Here is a 19902-nt window from a genome sequence, read left to right as displayed (position 1 = left end):
GACCTAACAAGAAAGTTAAGGATAACACAAAGGAAACTCACAGCCTCGTACAATCTTTGAAACTTGGCTTTGCTTTTTTTTCTTGCATCAAAAGCTATTTGATGAAAACATAGCACAGAATATAATACTGGAGTCTATATACCAAAAAATGAACTTTGATTCATCCCTGCACCACTTCCAAAAATTAACTCAAAATGGATCACAGACATACACATAAAACCTAAAACTCTAAAACTTTTAGAAGAAAACATGAGAAAAATCTTTGCAACTTTGGATTATGTAAAGATTTCTTACACCGACAAAAACTATCCACAAAAGAAAAAGCTAATGGAAAAAAAAAAGAAAAGAAAAAGCTGATGGGATGCCTGGGTGGCTCAGCTGGTTAAGCATCTGCCTTTGGCTCAGGTCATAATCCCACGATCCTGGAATTGAGCCCCAAGTCAGGCTCTCTGCTCAAGTACGGAGCCCGCTTCTTCCTTTCTCTCTGCCCTTCCCCTCCGCTTGTATGAGGAGGTCTCTCACTCTGCTCTCTCTCTCTCTTAAATAAAATCTTTAAAAAAAAAAAAAAGCTAATAAACTGGATTTCGTCAAAAATAAGAATTTCTGTTCTTTGAAAAACACTGATAAGAAATAGAAAAGTCAAGCAACAGACTGAAAGAAAGTGTATCCAAATCGAGTATCTGAATAAAGAACTTGTATCTAGAATATATAAAGAACTTTAAAACTAATTATAAGAAAACAATTAAAAATGGGCAAAAGATTTGAACAAAGATTTGTGGACAGCAAATAAGTACATAAAAAGATGGTTAAAATTATTAGTCATTTGGGAAATGTTAATTAAAACCATGAGATATGACTAACACCTATGAGAATGGCTAAAATTAAAAAGACTGGCCATATCAAGTGTTGGCAGAGGTACTCCAACAATCATACTTCTGAGAACATAAAATAGTAAAATCACTTTAGAAAGCAGTTTGGCAATTTCTTAAAAAGCACAACATACACCTACCATATAACTCCTGAGCATATAAGAAAAATAAGAGCACACGTCCTCACAAAGGTCTGTACACAAATATTCACAATAGCTTTACTTACAGTAGTCAAGAGTGGAAGGTGGATGGATAAACAAGTTGTAGCAATATCCCTACAATGGAATCTTAAGCAAGAGAGGAAAACTACTGATAAAGTTACAGGTGGATGAATTTCAAAATAGTTATGATGGACGCAAATAAAAAACACATAATGTAGGATTCCTCCGCATCAGATCAATTTTCTAAAATGTAAACAAATTTATAGTGACAGAAGATCAGTGGCTTACTAACAAGAAGGGAGAGAGTGAATGAGAGAAATTACAAAGCAGAACAGGAAACAACTTTCGGGAATGATGGCCAGTACTGATTATCTTGACTATAGTGATGTTGTCACAGATATGTATGCACACCAAAGTTTATAAAATGAGAAGTTAACTATGTACAGTAGCTTATATATGAATTATACCTCAAAAAAAAAATCTACAAACCCCCTACCTGAGTCCCCTTCTTAATCCACCAAGGAAAAGAGTGTTGAGGATCCTCAAATAATTAAAAATAGAACTACCAAATGGTTGAGCAATCCCATTTCTGGGTATATATCGAAGGAAATGAAATCGCTATATCAAAGAGATTATCTGCACCCCCATATTCATGGCATTGCTATTCACAATAGCCAAGACAGGGTAATGACCTAAACGTCTACCTATGGATGAATGGATAAAGAAAATGTGGTGTGTACATACAGTGGAATATTATTCCGCCATGAAAAAGAAGGGGGGAAAAGGAAAGCCTATCAATTTGCAATGACATGGATGGATGGACCTTGAGGCCATTAATGCTAAGTGAAATAGGCAGGACAGAGAAAGACAAATACTACATGATCTGACTTACATATGGAACCTAAAAAAAGCCAAACAGAACAGAATGTTACTCAGAGAAACAGAGTAGAGTAGTGGCTGCCAGTGGGTGGGAGCAGTGGGGGTGATGGGAAGATGTTAGTCAAAGGGTACAAGCTTCCAGTTATAAGGTGAACAAATATTGGCTATCTAAAATACAGTATGGTCACTATAGTTCATAATACTGTATCATATACAGTATTGCAACAGAATAGATGTTAAATGTTCTATTAAAAAGAAGCAATTATGCAAAGCAATGGATATATTAGCTAACCTTACTAAAGTAGTATTTTGCAATATATATGTGCATCCAATCATCACACTGTACACCTTAAACTTCCACAATGTTGTATATCAATTATATCTCAATAAAGCTGGTGGGGGAAGGTGGGGATACTAATCTTCACCTTAAAAAAAAATAAACAGCACTGCATGACACAAATGTCACTATTAATTTTAATTACAAACTATGTTAAAGAACAAGTCTTTGCTTCATATAGGAGAGAATTAAATTTAAACTGGCCACAAGATTTTATTCTTATAAGAGTCTTGCAAGTAAGTGGGATAGTTCCCTGGTTGCTAACAAAGCTAACTCCTCAGAAGGCAGTAAGGGAGAAATCCAAGGTAAACACTAAATTAAAATTAAAGCATAAAATTAAAGGTTATTTACTTTGAAAATGATAAAGAGAACATGCCAAATAAAAACAAAATAATATTGTTAGGTTGCATCTCTAAGTCCTGTAAATTTTCTAGCTTCCACTAGCTGGAACTATGAAGGGAAAGAAGGAAAGGAGGAATGGCACTTTGTCACAAGATCTCAAAGTGCTGATGACAGTCAAAAACTCAAAGATGCCAGGTGCCCCTCCAACCTGCCCTTTTTTCATCAAATCCCTTATACTTCCTCCAATATCCTCACTCAGCTGATGGCCTCATAGTGTAGTTCAGCAGGAAATCAGAAACCCTTAGAGGTGTCTTCTCTTATCTTCCTGGAACCAAAACTCCTACCTATGAACCTGTCTTGCCTCTACCATAAAAGGAGGAAGATCCCACCTCCTAGCAAAGGACAATCTTTCTAGTAGTGATAGGAATTCCACCCTTTTGCTCTTTGTCAGGACTTAATCACTTCTCCTATTAACACTGCTCTCTTCCTACCTACTGGTTCATTCTTTAAAATTTGACATCATTATCTTGGGATTAAAAAAAAAAAAACATCCGGGACGCCTGGGTGGCTCAGCAGTTTGGCACCTGCCTTCAGCCCAGGGCCTGATCCTGGAGACCTGGGATCCAGTCCCACATCAGGCTCCCTGAATGGAGCCTGCTTCTCCCTCTGCCTGTGTCTCTGCCTCTCTCTTTCTCTGTGTCTCTCATGAATAAATAAATAAAATCTTTTTTAAAAAACCCTTTTCTCTATTGGCAAAATCCTTAAAATAGTTATTCTGTCCTCATTTCCTTAATGACCAATCCATCGTTAATCTTTTTTTAAAGATTTTATTTATCTATTTTTGAAAAAAAGAGAAAGTGAGAGTGAGAGAGCAAGTGGAGGAGCAGAGAGAGAGAGGACAAGCAGACTCTGCACTGAGCACAGAACCCGACTTGGGGCTCGATCCCAGGACCCTGAGATCATGACCTGAGCTGAAACCAAGAGTCAGATGCTTAACCAACTGAGCCACCCAGGCACCCCCATCATTAATCTAACTTTCACTTCCAACTCATCACTACAGGGCTCTTGTCAAGGACAAGCCAATGACTTTCATGTTGACACAGCCAGTGGATATTTACCTTCATCTTAACTGCTCTCTCAGCAGAATTCAAACCAACCACTCCTTCCCTCTTCAAGACATCTCCTCTCCTGGCTTTCCTTCTATTTTGTTGGTTGTTCTACTTTAGTTTCATTTGTTATCTTAACCTTCTCTAATGGAATCTCTCAGTCAGTCCTGAGTCCCCTTCTTCCTCTACATTCTCTTCCTAGATGATTCCATCACTGTCATGGTCTTAAATATCTCTAAACTGCTAATTCCTAAATTCACCTTCTTAGCTCAGACTTCTCCTTCTCCCACGTCCTAAATTTGCAGAGCCAATGTGACAGATTCCCTTGAAATGTCTCATGGACATTTCAAACTTAATCGTGTCCAAAAAAGAACTCTTAATATTCATACCAAACATTAACCTGCTCTACCTCAAAACCTTTTCATCTCAATAAATGGCACCACTATCTACTTAGTCACTCAAGCCAGAAATCTGAACATATCTGATACATCTCCAATTCCCCTGAATCTATCTGCAAAATATTTTTAGAACCCATTCATCAAACCACTGCAACCATCATACTGCCTGGACTATTGAAAAAGCCTTCAAATTGGCTTCATAAGACTTGTATTTGCCAATTGTTTTACAAATTTATCTGTTTACTTTTTCTGTTTTCTGATCAACATCATCAACTAAAATAGAAGCTGCGTGAGCACAGAGGCTGTCTGTCTTCTCTATCATCGGAACCCTTGCTCCTGACAGGTCATCATAATACTCATTAAATAGTTCCTGAAAAAAAGGTTTCCTGAGACATGAAAAAATGAATTTTAAGATATATACACCTTATGATCACATAGCAGACTATTGGAGAAAGTCCTGAAAACACTATTATGCAGTTTGTTACATGGACTGACTTCACTACTACAACTTGTCATCTAAATACAACAAAGAAGAAAGTACATTTTGTTGGTCTGTTTTACAATGATATTTAAATTTCTTGAAAATTTTTAAATTTTAAGGATTTTACCTAAAACTGTTGTTCTTACATTTAATATCTATAACAGATTTTTCTTATATTTAAGGTTGAATAAATGGCTTAAAAATGGGAGATTAGAATCCATGCTTCCTTTTTTTTAAAGGATTTTATTTGAGAGAGAGAGCATGTGTACAAGCATGGGGGAGGGGTAGAGGGAGAAGGTGGGGTAGAGGGAGAAGCAGACTCCCCGCTGAGCAGGGAGCCTGATGTGGGACTCGATCCCAGGACTCTGAAATTATGACCTGAGCCAAAGGCAGACACTTAACTGACTGAGCCACCCAGGCATCGGAAGTCTTGCTTCCTTACTCCACAACCGTACTGTCTACATCTAAGATTCTCGGGGGGGAGAAAAAAAAACCTGATACATTAGAGAATTGTTGACTCACGAAAGGCAGAATCAAATTCCAAAGAAACTGGTGGAAACTGTTAATAAGAAACAACCGTATGTTGAAAGCTATCTTTCTCTTATATTATAGGTGTTAATAATTTATTTATTGTCTCTTACACAACAGAACATTTCAAATACTATGGTGTCAGTTAAGTTACAATGTCATTTTGGGGCAGCCCGGGTGGCTCAGTGGCTTAGTGCCGCCTTCAGCCCAGGGTGTGATCCTGGAGACCAGGGATCCAGTCCCACATCAGGCTCCCTACATGGAGCCTGCTTCTCCCTCTGCCTGTGTCTCTGCCTCTCTCTCTCTCTCTCTGTATCTTTCATTAATAAATAAATAAAATAAAAATAAAAATAAAGTTACAATGTCATTTTGAGACCAGTCTGTAGAGTTCAAAGAAAAAGGAACCGATTAGTTTAAACAAAAATGTGATGAATTTTTTAAAAATTAAAATTTGAAAAAAATTAAAATTTGTTACAGCTTTTCATACTAGAAATGAAAAGATGACTGAAAGATCTTATGTTAAGCTACATGACGCACTGGCTACAGAAGCTCATACAATAGCTGAGAAATTAATAAAATTCTGGTGAGCAGACCTTGCTCAGTGCCTGCTGATAAATCAGTAAAAGAAATCACAGCATTGTTACCTTACAATCATACAGTAATTCGTCAAGTTAAAGATTTAGCTGCAAGTATGCAGACGAAGTTAATATTTGTACCACCACAGAATTATGAATTTGTATTACCAATAAAAGAGTCTACAGACTTGATGTTTTGTTTATATTCATTTGAAAGGAGCTCCAAGTAATCAGCAACAAAGATCTTTTTCTGGAATGCTTGGCAACAACCAAAAGCAGTACTAAGATTGAGGGTTGAGTAACATATTTCAATCTCATCATTCATCCTGGAACAACTATTACTGATATTTACAGTGATGGTGCAAAAGCAATTCTGGTGCCTTCCCAACACAGTGGGACCCAACCGTATTAGAGTTCCTCGGATTATTTATCACCCTGTGTTCAGATACATTCATACATGCACGCACACACAGTCAGTTTAACTGAAGGATAGCCTTGATAAAACCAATAAAAATTAATTTTATTAAATCTTGATCTTTGGGACGCCTGGGTGGCTCAGTGGTTGAGCCTTCAGCTCAGGGTGTGATCCCTGATCCTGGAGTCCCAGGATTGGGTCCCATGCTGGGCTCCCATGCATGGAGCCTGCTTCTCCCTCTGCCTGTGTCTCTGCTTCTCTCTCTGTCTCTCTCCCTATATCTCTCATAAATAAATAAAATCTTAAAAAAAATTTTAATAAAAATAAATCTTGATCTTTGAGTAGATTTAATATTCTGTGTGACAAAAAAGAAAATATACATAAGGCACTTCTGCTGCATTGCCAAGCATAATGGCTGTCTAGAGGAAAATCATTTGTGTAATTGAGTTGTGAGTTTTATCAGCCACTTTTTAATGGAACATGAAGTTTACTTGAAAAAATATCAGACAGACAACCTATAGTTATTTAGATTTGGGTATCTGATTGACATTTACTCAGAAATGAATTAAGGGAACCTGACACTTAAAGGAAAACAGCTAATAATATGTCTGACAATAGTAAAATCTGAACCTTCAACTAAAAACAGAATTTTGGAAAACTTGCATCTACTACCATAACCTTAACAGCTTCCTGATACTCAAAGACATTTCTGATAAGATTTGTAGTGGTCTTAAAGAATGTGATTTTTAAAATAATGAATAATAAAATGTGTGAACATGTGGAAGATCTGTATAACTCAGCGAGCCAATATTCTCCAAATGACCAACGTGCGATGTTACAAAATCACACGTGGGTAAAATATCCAAAGTGTAAGAAAAATCAATGGATTCTAAGGTATCAAAGTGCTAAAAGCTCATAGATTTGGCTTCTGCACTGTAACTAACCTCTTCCTTTCAAAGAAAAATACGCACAATTATCTGAAAGGCTTTAAAAAGATTCCCTCCTTATCCAGCCATATCATCTGTGTGAGGCCAGGTTTTCTCCATAGATTTCAACCAAAAAGAAATGATTAATGTGGAAGCAGATACAAGAGTCCAGCTGGATTCTATTTAGCCATATACTGAGGAGATCCATAATAATAAGACCGTGCCCCTCTTCTCACTAATGTTTCTTTATGTTTGGAAACTATAGAGGAGTTATGAAACAAAAATGTTTCAGAAACACTGACCTACATCAATCTAAGGATCTCCACTTTTTTATTACTCAGTTGGGTCTTAAGGCCTGATGGCAAAATAGAAGACTGAAAGGTCAGGGTCAAACATACAGAAAATGAGGGGATAAATATCTGATAAAAAAAAATGTCTGCCTGCATAGCTCTGAGTTGGATTTTCTTCATTTCAAAGTCAAGGAAAAAATGTTTTTTGACTATATATCATTCTCTTTAGTTCACACTGCTTGTACCTACCAGAACAGATACTGAAAAGCTGCTAATTCAAAGCACATTTTATAGGGAGAAGGCAAACAGTCTCTTTAAGAGACTTCAAAGTAAACATCTGACACCTCCTCCAAGGCAGACTCATTCTTAATAGAATAAGTTATTGAATTCCTATTCAATAACAAATGGACTCAGAAGAGAAATAGCTATAAAACCTAAACCGAGTTAACAGAGACCTGTGTATTCTGGAAGACATATTTTAGTTTTATTTTCAAGATTTACTTCTAGGCATATTGTGATCAAATGGAGATGACACCAAAATTATTCAAAATAGTCTATGGAAGATTTAACAAGTTAAGTCGATAAGCTTTTCTTGAATACCTTCCATATTCAAAATAAACACTCTGCAGGGAATAAAATGCTAACATCTTCCCATCCTAGAGACATCATAGGCGTACATTAAAAATGGGCCTCCAAAAATACGGAGCTTGTTCAGTCTGCAGCTTATTAATTTTGGAGCTTAAAATGACACCACTGTCTGTTTAGCATCCTAAATGAAAAATAATCTTCTCTATCCATGTACTACTGACATCAGTGTTTCAACTCTGAAATACAGAGATCCTCCTGAGTATATAGCTTCTCTCCTGCAAAATGGTAACTAGCCTTTGCAACTGAATTCATTAATTTTCAAAGACTGGTTTTCAGATTTACAGTGAGACATAGATGGCCCTGATAAAAAGAGTCAAGAAGCTGATCTATCACAAATTCTCTATCACATTATGGTGATGATATAAACTAGTTTAGAATATGGTATCAAATTGGTGGATTTGATATTCAGTTTGCTGGTTTGTTCATTTCTTCAACATTTACTGAATATCTGCAATACATCTGATACTACAGTGAATACTAGGTATAGAGTGATGACTAAGACACAGTTCTTGCCCTCAGGGTGCTTAAAGCCTGGCAAGGAAACCAATATTAAGCAAACAATCACATAATTATTTAGTTAGACATACTCTACACTCCTAGTCTCAGCTAATCATCCATCTTGTTGGGTTCCAAAGTGTTTCCCATACTAGAAGTTGGAAAACTCCAAAGCCTACTCATAATAGGCTCTTCATACATTAGCATCAAGGCCTTAAAATAAATATCACACTACTACTAGCCTTAGGATTTTCAGGAAAAACCAACTAAGTGTCAGTGTTCAGATTTGCTGATGGTGTCAAAGTTAAACAAATCTGAGTCCAAAATGAACAAATCACTATATATGGGGGAGGGGAGGAAATGACACGAGTGTTTCAGACCTTAATCCTGAGTCAGATCATAAATCATCAACTTTTCCTAACCATAATAATTGCTTCCTCCATAATTAAGATATGTGACATCATCAAGAAGCTTACACCAAACTTTGTTTAGACATAAAATGATTTAACAGCCTACTTTGCTAGTTTTCTGACTTTATATGGGGGGGGGGGGACCCAAGACCATCTATGTATAAATTAAGTTAGAAATAGTTCTATTAACTTTTTTATTTTTAAAATTCTACAGCATTATTTTCTTTTTTAAGATTTTATTAGAGAGAGAGAGAGAGAGAGAGTGAGGGAGAAAGAAAGAGCATGAATGGGGAGAAGGGAAGGAGGGCAGAGAGAAGCAGACTCCTCACTGCGCAGGGAGCCTGATGCAGGGCTCAATCCCAGGACCCTGGGATCATGACCTAAGCCAGGGCCAACACCTAGCTGAATGAACCACCCTGGCACCCCAAATCTCCAGCATTATTAAAAACCACCTCTTTAAGATTTAGAAGACTAGATGTTTCATGGAATACTTTAAATATGACCTTATTTTTTTTAAATCTGGTTTTAATTCCATACTTTTATTTTTTTGTAGTCCCATGCAAATAAATAAGTAAGAATTGTTCAACTTTATGCTCTGCTCTAAGGAAAAAAACATTAATACAGATGAGAAACAATGACTAGTTTCTTTTCTTTTAAAACTGCCGAGAATAAAATATATGCTCCTTCTTATATCCAATATATCTAAATTAACCACAATAGTCTGCATTTGCCTTATATTTTACCTCTACAGCTCTCCTATCCTTAAAGCACACACACACACACACACACACCCAAGCACACACGTGGGTGCACACACACGTGCCCACACCCTTAGCTCTTTCCTTTAACTATATTCAGGCCATCCCCCTTCCGTTCAATGCAAGTTATGAAACCTACCACTTTATTTCCTTCACACTGTCTCCTAACTGGCTTTTAGTCTGAATTCTGCTCTGAATCTGTTCTACCACAACTATAATCTCCAATCTCCAATGGCTTCCATGTTTATACAGAACCAATGAGTTTTCCTCATTTCTCATTCTCAGCGAGCTCGGTCATGTCCAGTACTGCTGACCACCTCCTTTTTGAACTCTTTCTCAACCTCTATGTTTCTAAAAGAAAATAAACAAGTCAGGTCTTTTTTTTTACTTCATTTGTAGTATACTACTCCAATTCTCCTTCTCTATCTTTAATCATTCTCTCTGTTGCCCTGCTAGCTGCTGTTCCTCCTACACTATTACTTTATGTAGCATGTGGCTTGGTTTTCCATGGGGCTTTGTCTTTGATCTTGTTCTCTTTGGAAAGTTAACCTGAAGCAACTCACTGTATATTCTGAACACAGAGATCCATGGAATTAGATTCCAAATTGAATACTTTGAAAGAGAAGACGTTTGGATATAAAAGTTCTAGAAAGGCAATATAGAGAGGGATATGATCATAAACACAGACTCTGGAGCCAGACTTTCTTGGTTAAATTCTGGCTCTGTCACTTCCAAACTATGTCATACTGGACAATTAAATAACCTCGCTGTGCCTCAAGCTCCTCACCTGCAACATGAGGATAATAATTGTACTTACCTCATAGGGCTACTATGAGGATTAGAGACTGACATATTATAAGCACTATGAGAGTGGATTATTAAATAAATTACAAGACCACCAGCTATTAAAAAAAATCAAACTCATTAATTTATGGGCCCACCTTGTGACTTGACATTTTATTGTTTTTGTAATAGCTATTTTCTAAAACCCTTAAACTATACTAACTCCACTGAGTTAGTGACTTCAAAAACAAACACAATACCACAGATTTCTAAGCAGACAGTGCTCACATACACCCACATAAACACACACTCATAGAAGAATGCTATAGATTTCCAGAGCCAAAAGGAAAGTGAGAAGGTACTCATCACTCTACAGATAAGAAAACTAAGGACAAAAGAGACAAGTGATTTGTCCAAAGTTACACAGCAAATAGTGAGTGGCAGAGTCAGGGCTGGAATGCTGGTCTCTAAAGTCTCCATCAATAAATTTTTAAAAAAACAAAAATTTTCCCATCATATATTCATAATGTAAAAAAATATTCTTAGAATGAGATTTTGCCTTCAAGAAATATCTTCTTCCTGTATTATGAAAAATCTGAAATTTGATGAGAAAGAAACTATTAAAACTGTAAGCTATCAATGACTAAATCCTACCTTTCTTCGGGGTGCATTAGTCTTTCAGAAATGCTTTATTCTATAGTTAAGACTGCAACCACATCAAAGTAGACTGTGTTTTTAAATTTTTCATTGTTATTCGAATTATAAAAGTAATTTTAAACATTCATTGAGGAAAATTTTCCTCCTTTGTTTCTATAAACTCCACCTCTAGTAATCTTTTGAACAGGAGGATATAAAAAATAAGGTTAAAGGGCACAAATAAGCAGTGGCTTAATCAGCCACCACTTATTTGGGACTTGCTCCGCACAGTGGTGTGTGTTGCATTGGACCTCGTACAAAGACAAAGCAGAATGAAGAGACTTTTATCCCTGCCCAGAAAAAGCATTCAACCTGAAAATGGAGATTAAAACGTGTACATGAAAAACACATTATAAAATAAAGACTACTAAACTGAGCAACAAATAACGAACAGTTGGAAAATTGTCCTGACTCGGATGGATCTGCCCACCATCCTGAGAATTTTGAAGATTTTATATTATCTGTGAATTATAAATTCTCTGTGTCCAGGGCTATTAACTATATGCAAGTCCAGTTACACAGACTACCAAATAATCATTTTTCAAACATTAAACAAGTTACTTGAGAGCTTGCACGGAAAAGTCTAAATAATAGAAATGTTTATGTTAGCTAGCAATCTGTTACAGAGCCAAGGAACAAATGACTAAATCCTCTAAAACCACACAACAGTAACTCATATTTAACAAGAAGCTTGAGATCAAAAGTTTCTGATCTCGAGGATCTGGCATGCCGTACACAGAATCCATAACAAAATGCACTTACACACATATACAAAAACCACTCTTCTCTATGAGACATTCATTCTAGGGCACCAATCATTATAAGGGTGTCTATTTTGGCTAAACTACTTCCTTTTTAAGATGCACAAAGATTTCTCCCCCTGATTGTTTTAAAAAGAAACCAGAAACTTTCCAAGCCTATTTATTCTATTCTCTGGTTGAAACCTTGCAGATCATCAGGTTATTCTCTACTATAATAAAAGTGTAACCCAATAAAGTACTTAATCTATCATCAGGTAGGTAAATCAACAAAAAATTTGAATTGTTAATTCAGTAACTCCAGGATAATTGCCCAGCAGATTTGGCAAAGAAACATGACTGGCTTTGGAGGAATAATTGTGCTATTTACATATTCTGTAATATACCTAAAATACAACACTAGAGTATAAAAAAAAACATCACTGTATTAAATTAGAACACCTCAATTATTGCCCTAGCTCTACTGTTTACAATTCTTATGTCCTTACATAAGTCACTTTACCTTTCTTTGCCTTAATTTTTTCACCTGTAAAACAGGACTAGGAGTACTTAATTATATGTAAGGAATTAACAAAACTATGCATAGGAAAGAGGCTTAAAACTGTTAACGGTCATATACACTGAAGGTGTCAGCATTCATGTATAAATGAAATAAAAGAGAAAATGGAGAAAGAGAATGTTACTGATTTAATCATTAAGTGAACCTAGGTTAAGTGGATACTCAGACAACTCAGCTCTATTTTTTTTATAATGTGCATCAGGCCTGAATGAGATACATTTCAAAGGAAGTTAAAAATCATTAGAAAAAGACCTGCTAAAAGTTTTTTTCTAAGTTTTTCTTCTGAAATAAGACTTTTTAAAAAATGCAAGTATCTTTCCAAACTCATTTATTCACATTTTTTTCCATCTAGAGAAAGAATTTGGCTAAAAGGCAATGAAAATGGAGATAAGAAAATGGCCAAACTCCAAGATTGACGTGTATGCTCCAGTTGTGAAGTCCCAAAACAAAAGGAGCTGTATCCTTCTGAAGTAGACTTTATAAAGTGACTAATATCCCTTGATTACTAAGGAAATTCCTCTTGTCTCTGAGGATTTTACATATATATATAATAGTAATTCCAAGAAATAAATAACATGCATTAAAAAAAAAAAAAAAAAAAAACATGCCAGGGACGCCTGGGTGGCTCAGCAGTTTAGTATCTGCCTTCAGCCAGGGCGTGATCCCAGGGACTGGGATCAAGCCCTGCATTGGGCTCCCTGCAGGAAGCCTGCTTCTCCCCCTGCCTATGTCTCCGCTTGTCTCTCTCTCTGTCTCTTTAATGAATAAATAAAATTTTTAAAAACAACAACAAAAAACATGCCATTCTTCTAAGCATATATCAGGTATTAATCCGGGCATTACATTTAGGAAATATCAAAGTTATTCTGTGAATTTTTTTTTATGGCCTTCCACAGGAATCAAATTTTGGCAGACATTCTGAAACAACATCACAAATCATCCTTCTGCAATAATTAGAGCTTTTCTATACTTTGTCCAAAGTTTCAAGTTTCTGGTTCTTGCTGCTGGAATGTACACATACTAGACATCATCTCTTCTCCAAAAAAAGAAAGCAATGAGGTCTAACAACAATCTACTCTAAAATGTTTCTGCCAAACATTAAAAAATGAGGATGTAAACACCTCAAAGTTCTACCTAGTGGCCATTAAACATTTCATAGTCAAACATTTCAGCCAGGTGATTTTCTTCAGCTCTAAAGTTTAGATTCAGAGACAAGAACAAAGATGATGCATCTCTGGCAAGTGCAACCATAAATGGAGAAAGGTCACCTCTAAATTTTCTGTTAGAATTCAGCACTGCTGGGCAGCCCAGTGGCTCAGCGGTTTAGTGCTGCCTTCAGCCCAGGAAGGGTGTAATCCTGTAGACTCCGGATCCGGTCCCACATCGGGCTCCCTGCATGGAGCCCACTTCTCCCTCTGCCTGTGTCTCTGCCTCTGTGTGTGTGTGTGTGCGTGTGTGTGTGCGTGTGTGTGTCTCTCATGAATAAACAAATAAAATCTTAAAAAAAAGAAAAAAAAGAATTCAGCACTGCTTATGCTATTCCTTGGATTGGTAGATTCACATTTCTTTAAGCAAAGCAGATGCAAAAATACCCCTTAAATGATTATGAAAGGCAACAAACTTCCATCACTGTGATTTCTCTTAGTGAACCATTAACCTAGTTGTTTTGTTTACTAAACATCAAGTAGCTGGCATTGTGCTGAGTGTGAACAGGTGGTAATAAAAAAGCTAGGACACTTCCTGCCTTTAAGAGAGTTATGATATAGACAAGAAGATGACTTTGTAGATCAAACAATTAGGGACCAATATAAGAATTTTTTTAAAATGCCAGGTTGTAGAGTATGATAAACAGTTCGTAAAGCTCTAAAAGCCCACCACTATCATTTTGTCAGAAGAGTGGCTCTAAGCTGTTCCCTTCTGCATAAAGTTGCTGGCTTACAAACCAAGAGAATACATTTGAAATCAACTCTATTTCCCTGGTCACAAATGAATGGACCATGAATCATAAGCCAGGCTATCTCAGTAAGATTCCACATAAGAGATGACATATGTGGGGAGACACACACATACACACATATATACATACACATACACATACACACAATCAGATCCTCTATATGGAAAATCTGGATGAGTGATGTGTGCTAAAGACTAACATGAAATCACGAGCTGCTGTGGAATCAGGAATGACAACAAGCCACTATTCCAATCTCTAAGAGGCCTAGTATACATTCCAGTCTAGGAAACACAAGCATAGGACTATTTAGCTGCTGAGCCAGTTCCACGTGCTTCTTCAATCCTCTTGTATCTTACAATAAGACCCTATTATTTAAGATTATCCTAAGAATCCATGCCATATATATGATACTGCTTCTAAGTTTTTTTTATAAGAGACCAAGAAGGGGTAAAATACCCAAATATGGTACTATATAGAAGAATACATAAAATACTCAGAAAAAGTATGATATATATCTAGAATGCATAAAGTACTCAGGAAGATGGGGAGAGAAACATCTCTGAGGCAGACATACATCCATAGCTCAGGTTCTCCTTATGTGTGTTACATTCTGTACCTGAAGTAGACGCAAAGGCAATGTTAAGTGCCTGACTTTGATTTGAGGGATGGGTACTGAAAACAGAAAATATAATAGAAATAAATTATGTTCCAAAAAGTAGGCTTCCATTTCATTGGAAGAGGACGTCTCAAACAAGAATGAAGATACTATGGTGAACTGAAATTCACAGCCACATGAATCAAAGAGCCTGTTCTTAAGGGAAATTGCCCCCAGCAAGATAAAAATTCCTTTCTCTATTTATTAAAAGACAAAAGAACAGCATCTAGAATTGTATTTCAACGTTTAGTGGAATTATAGACAAAGTATCATTTTCTTGCCTTTTTTCTCAATGTTATCTTTCTTTACACTTTTCTTTATCCTACCTTACATAAGCCTTTTTATTTGTTTCTGTCCCATGCTTTTGAATTCATTTTATTATATTCTTTAATTTACTCCCTCCCTCCCCAAACAGAGTATGATATGAAAGCACTAAGAAAAAAATAAACATTAAACCTAATTGGATTTTTTTATTAATGTATCAGTTATACCACACTCAAAGTGACTTGGAAGTTTGAAAAAACATTATTTTCCACCACCTGGACTGTAAATCATACTAAAACAAGTCAAAGAAAGGAGAAAAAGACAGAATGCTTATAAGAAAATAAGTAATGAACACCTGGAACTAAATAAAGGGAGTGGAGTCACTGTGTTGGAGGCAAAAACTTAAAAGTCAAAAGAACAGGAAAAGGTTTGAACCTCTGACAGGATTACTGGGATCATAAGCATTCTTTCCTGCTGGCCTGTAACAGGAAGTCAGCAGTTATCCAAGAGTGAGTCTCAGAGAAAATTATTTCAGCAGCTCAACTGTAATGTGATTAAGGAGTGTGGGAAGGGGGAGTGTCAGGAGGTAGAAGTCTGGGACACAGTAGGTTTATTAAATAATGGTAGACCAAACAGCCAATGGCTACCTCTACTTTTTTAGATATTAAAATATTTTATTAAATACATATCCAATTATAAAATAAAACAATACGGCTTGCTTACTGGCTCTCTTACATATGGTTTATACTAAGCCGAACCTTGGAGCTTTAAAATATCTGTATTTCTTCAATTCCAATCAATTATAGTAATATCTGTCAATGAAATTATGAACCTCCATGGGGAAAAAAGCCTGCATCTTTCTAACAAGGAATGATGCCCCTCACCTTTTTGATGAAACTGTTAGAAGAATATTTTACATTGAAAAATGGAAGCAAAAACCAAGCATGAGGTCATTACTTCTTTCATTTTCATTTTAGCAAGAACAAAAAGAACCTAATCCAGCATTTAAGAACCAAATTCCTGTCCCATGACACAGTTTATAATCATCATGATAAAATTAACTTCCTTAGCCCTGCTGTTAAAACAAAACAAGAAAAAATGAAACAGAATGTCACTTTTCCTTGATCTAAAACACCAAAATGTGATAAATCAGTAATTAGGAAACAAAAAATCCAAACAGAATGTGACAGTCCTAACAGTTTTCCAGAATGTGAGAAAAACTGTTTCTTCTAGAGTATCAAAAAGTTGCAGGGGAAGGGGGGGGCAGGGAGGATATCAATAATTTTCCAACAGCATTTTTTACAAGAAACTAAAGAGAAAGAGTTTTACAATGCAAGAAATACAATGTATATATTTAAAATAAGAACACCATTCATCTTCCTTTGTATATATAATCCCTTTAAGGCTAGGATTATTATTCTATTCCCTAGAAAAACATTATTAACTAGGACTTCAACCCGTGGCTTGACCACTGATACTTCTAATACATACTATATATACCGTTTTGGTCAAATAATGGAGAAATTATCTGGAACCTGAGAAAAAGTATTCAGCTATTTGAGGGTTAAAAACACTTTAGTCTGGTAGCTTCTATAAACATATACTTCAACACATTCATTCTAACACCTATCAAGTCTCTTCACAGCACTGCTAGATCTCATTTTCTTCCACTTTTAACATGACTATGTTGACACTAAGGCAAACAACTTAGTTCTCAGCAGTCAATACAGTCGGAGCCTTGCTGAAACCCTGTTCTCAGCTGCCCCCTTGCTGCTAGAAATGAACTCTGAGGCTTGTGCAGTAGAGACATACACCAATTATGTCTGAGAGAATAAGCCTGGCACAAGGAATTTTGTGGATAGGCAGAAATCATGAGATGGCACTGCACAAGAATTCCAAATCCCCAAGTGTATTTGATTAACAGCTAAAAATATACAAAATGTTTGATCTCTAATCTTTAAATGCCAAAGTTCTCTAATCCTAAAATTTGAGCTACTATTTATACATCAGGAAAAGAACTGAGTTAACTGAGAATTTCAGATACTGAGTGGTGACAATAATCAGAATGAACTGTTACTCTGCAGTTAGCACATGCTTATTTCTAACAGTGCCCCCCTCTACATTCTCAAAAAAAGAAAAGCCTAGACACAAACCTCCAAGGAATTCGAACTCATTCATGTATTCCTGGTTTAACGTACAGCACTCTAACAGAGACATTCAAATGGCAACTCTATGAAAAATATATTTTCCTTTTATAGGAAAAGTTGACGGAATGTAAATAGCTGTGCATCTTGTTTCCATTTAACATTTGTAACATTCAAAATACACATATAAACATTTCCTTTTGCATAAACTAACACATTCTTCACCAAGAGGAGTAAATGTCTGCCAAAGGAGAGAGAGAAAAGAAGAACAGGAAGTCTTAAAAACATAAATCCAAACATTCCACATTAATATACTGATCAGCCCACGATTCACCTTGATCCCACATCTGGGAAGTCTATTTCTCAATAACCAAATGGGACTACCACCACAAAGCCTAAAAAAAATTTTCACGTTTTTACTTCTTTTGTTAAAAACAAACAGTATAGATACAGAAATGACAAAGAATAAAAATCAGTAGGCCGTTTATATATTCCAGATCTAAACTCGTTGCCTGACATCAATCCCATGTTTGTCTTCACTTGCTCAAGAGCTCAGGAACAAGCATGTCTTCCAGTTCCACTCACATAGTATATTTACACTGCTTCCTATCTCAAGTCTCTTTACTTCCCACAGTATTCAGCCCCATGCCCTGTACACAGCAGGTATTCCAAAATATCTTCTTTATCCTTTCAAAGAGGACTTACCCTTCGAAATGACACAACATAGAATGTGTCTCCCCTTCTGCGGATGGCCTCAAAGAAATCTTGATAACTTCGGGGTGATGCATAATACACTTGGAGCTCACTCCCTGAGTTCCCGCTGAAGGAAAAAAAAAGGGCAAAGTGTTCTTAAACTAGAAAATTTCATATCCTCTCAAAAATACCCCCCCCCCCATTCTAAGGCTATGTCTGAATTATAAGAATTTCTCTCATGCGAAATATTAGCAGCATTTGGCAATAATTTTTTTAAAGATTTTATTTACTTGAGAGGTTGCGAGTGAGAGAGAAAGCACAAGCAGGGGAAACGGCAGAGGAAGAGGGAGAAGCAGACTCTCTGTGGAGCAGGGAGCCAGCTGCGGAACTCGATCCCAGGACCCTGAGATCATGACCTGAGCCAAAGGCAGACACTTAACAGACTGTGCCACCCAGGTGCCCCAGCAATAATTTTTACACTGACATTTTGAAAAGCCCATGGTCAGGATATTTGTAAGATCTAATTCGCTAAAACTAAAACTCTCATTTCTGAATGGAAAACTCTAAAATGTATCACTGTAAACTCTAAAATATATCAAGTGCACTGCAAAGCATGTAAAAATAATAAAAGTATCAGAAAACAGATTTCTGCATTGGTTTGCAATTTTTGGTGACAGAAATAAAGTCTGAGGAAAACTTCTTTTTCACCACTCTGTCAAATCTATGAGGCGTGCTTGCCTAGGAGGCTGTGTGACAGATGGGTAGAACTCGGCTTTGAATTTCTTCTTCATTCCTCAGGTGAGTATTCTTGGGCAACTCAACCTCTGGGCAACCACATTTCCTCATCCTTAAAATGGGGATAACAATATAAACCTGCAGGATTGTTATTGGGATCAGGGATGTTCTATATGTGAAGTATCAAGCATGGGTTTCCTATTTCTTTTTTTTTGGGGGGGGGGGGGTTCCTATTTCTTAAGAGTCACTCAACAAATGCTGGTCATAGATATTAAAAGTACCACATCAATGCCTTCACATAAAATTTTATCTAAAATTATAGTATCTCAACTACACTATATCCCCAAAGATATACTCAAATGATATTAACATAGTTTTTAATATTTTCAGACTTTTACTATTAAGCACAATAACCTAATGCCCAGAAGTTAAAGGAGAGTTAAAGAAATAATATTTCATTTTTCTTCAAAAAGACAACCTATGTTTTCTTTCTTTTTTTTAATTTTTTTAATTTTTTTCTACATTTTCTTTCTTAAATGTTCTTCTGTTTTCAATCAAACTTTAAAAGTAAAAAAGGACTGATCTAAAAGGAAAATTATAAATGAGTCATAAGAATTTTCTTTGAAATAATTCCATTTGCTCCCTGTGAGACCATTTCTAACCATATTATTTTGAACACACAATCAATTCTTTTTTATTTTTCAAAGTAGGCTCTATGCCCAGTGTGGAGGCCAAACTGGGGCTTGAACTCACGATCCTGAGATTAAAGAATGAGCTGAGATCAAGAGTTGGATGCTTAACTGATTGAGCCATCGGGTGCCCCCCGAATACACAATCAGTTCTTATTATTCATGGCAGTTATATTTTATAAAGTCAGTGTGAACACCGAATTAGTAAATACTGAAACATTCTCCTAAGGGAAATACAAGGTTAGGTTCCTACAAGCTCCTAGATACAGTATTTTTGTCAACTGATCAACATATAACAACTTTGTTCTATGTTTCTGTTTAAAGACACCTTCTTTGACATAGATATGGTTT

The 19902-nt window shown here is 36.2% G+C and overlaps 1 protein-coding gene across 6 annotated transcripts in view; it reads right to left on the bottom strand.

Annotated features, from left to right (window-relative positions):
- ATF6 (activating transcription factor 6) overlaps positions 1-19902 on the bottom strand; it is a 197576-nt gene that overhangs the window by 87921 nt on the left and 89753 nt on the right. For 5 of the 6 annotated variants that reach the window (XM_072814358.1, XM_072814357.1, XM_072814361.1 and 2 more), the window contains one exon: positions 18140-18254. In XM_072814358.1, coding sequence (XP_072670459.1) covers positions 18140-18254 — 115 coding nt within the window. Of the gene's footprint in view, positions 1-18139; positions 18255-19902 lie in introns of those variants that run through there. The other variant, XR_012025692.1, reaches the window with a different exon arrangement.

The sequence above is a fragment of the Canis lupus genome, chromosome 38 (assembly GCF_048164855.1).
Source record: "Canis lupus baileyi chromosome 38, mCanLup2.hap1, whole genome shotgun sequence".
NCBI lineage: Eukaryota > Metazoa > Chordata > Mammalia > Carnivora > Canidae > Canis > Canis lupus.
This window is presented reverse-complemented; position numbering and strand designations above follow the sequence as displayed.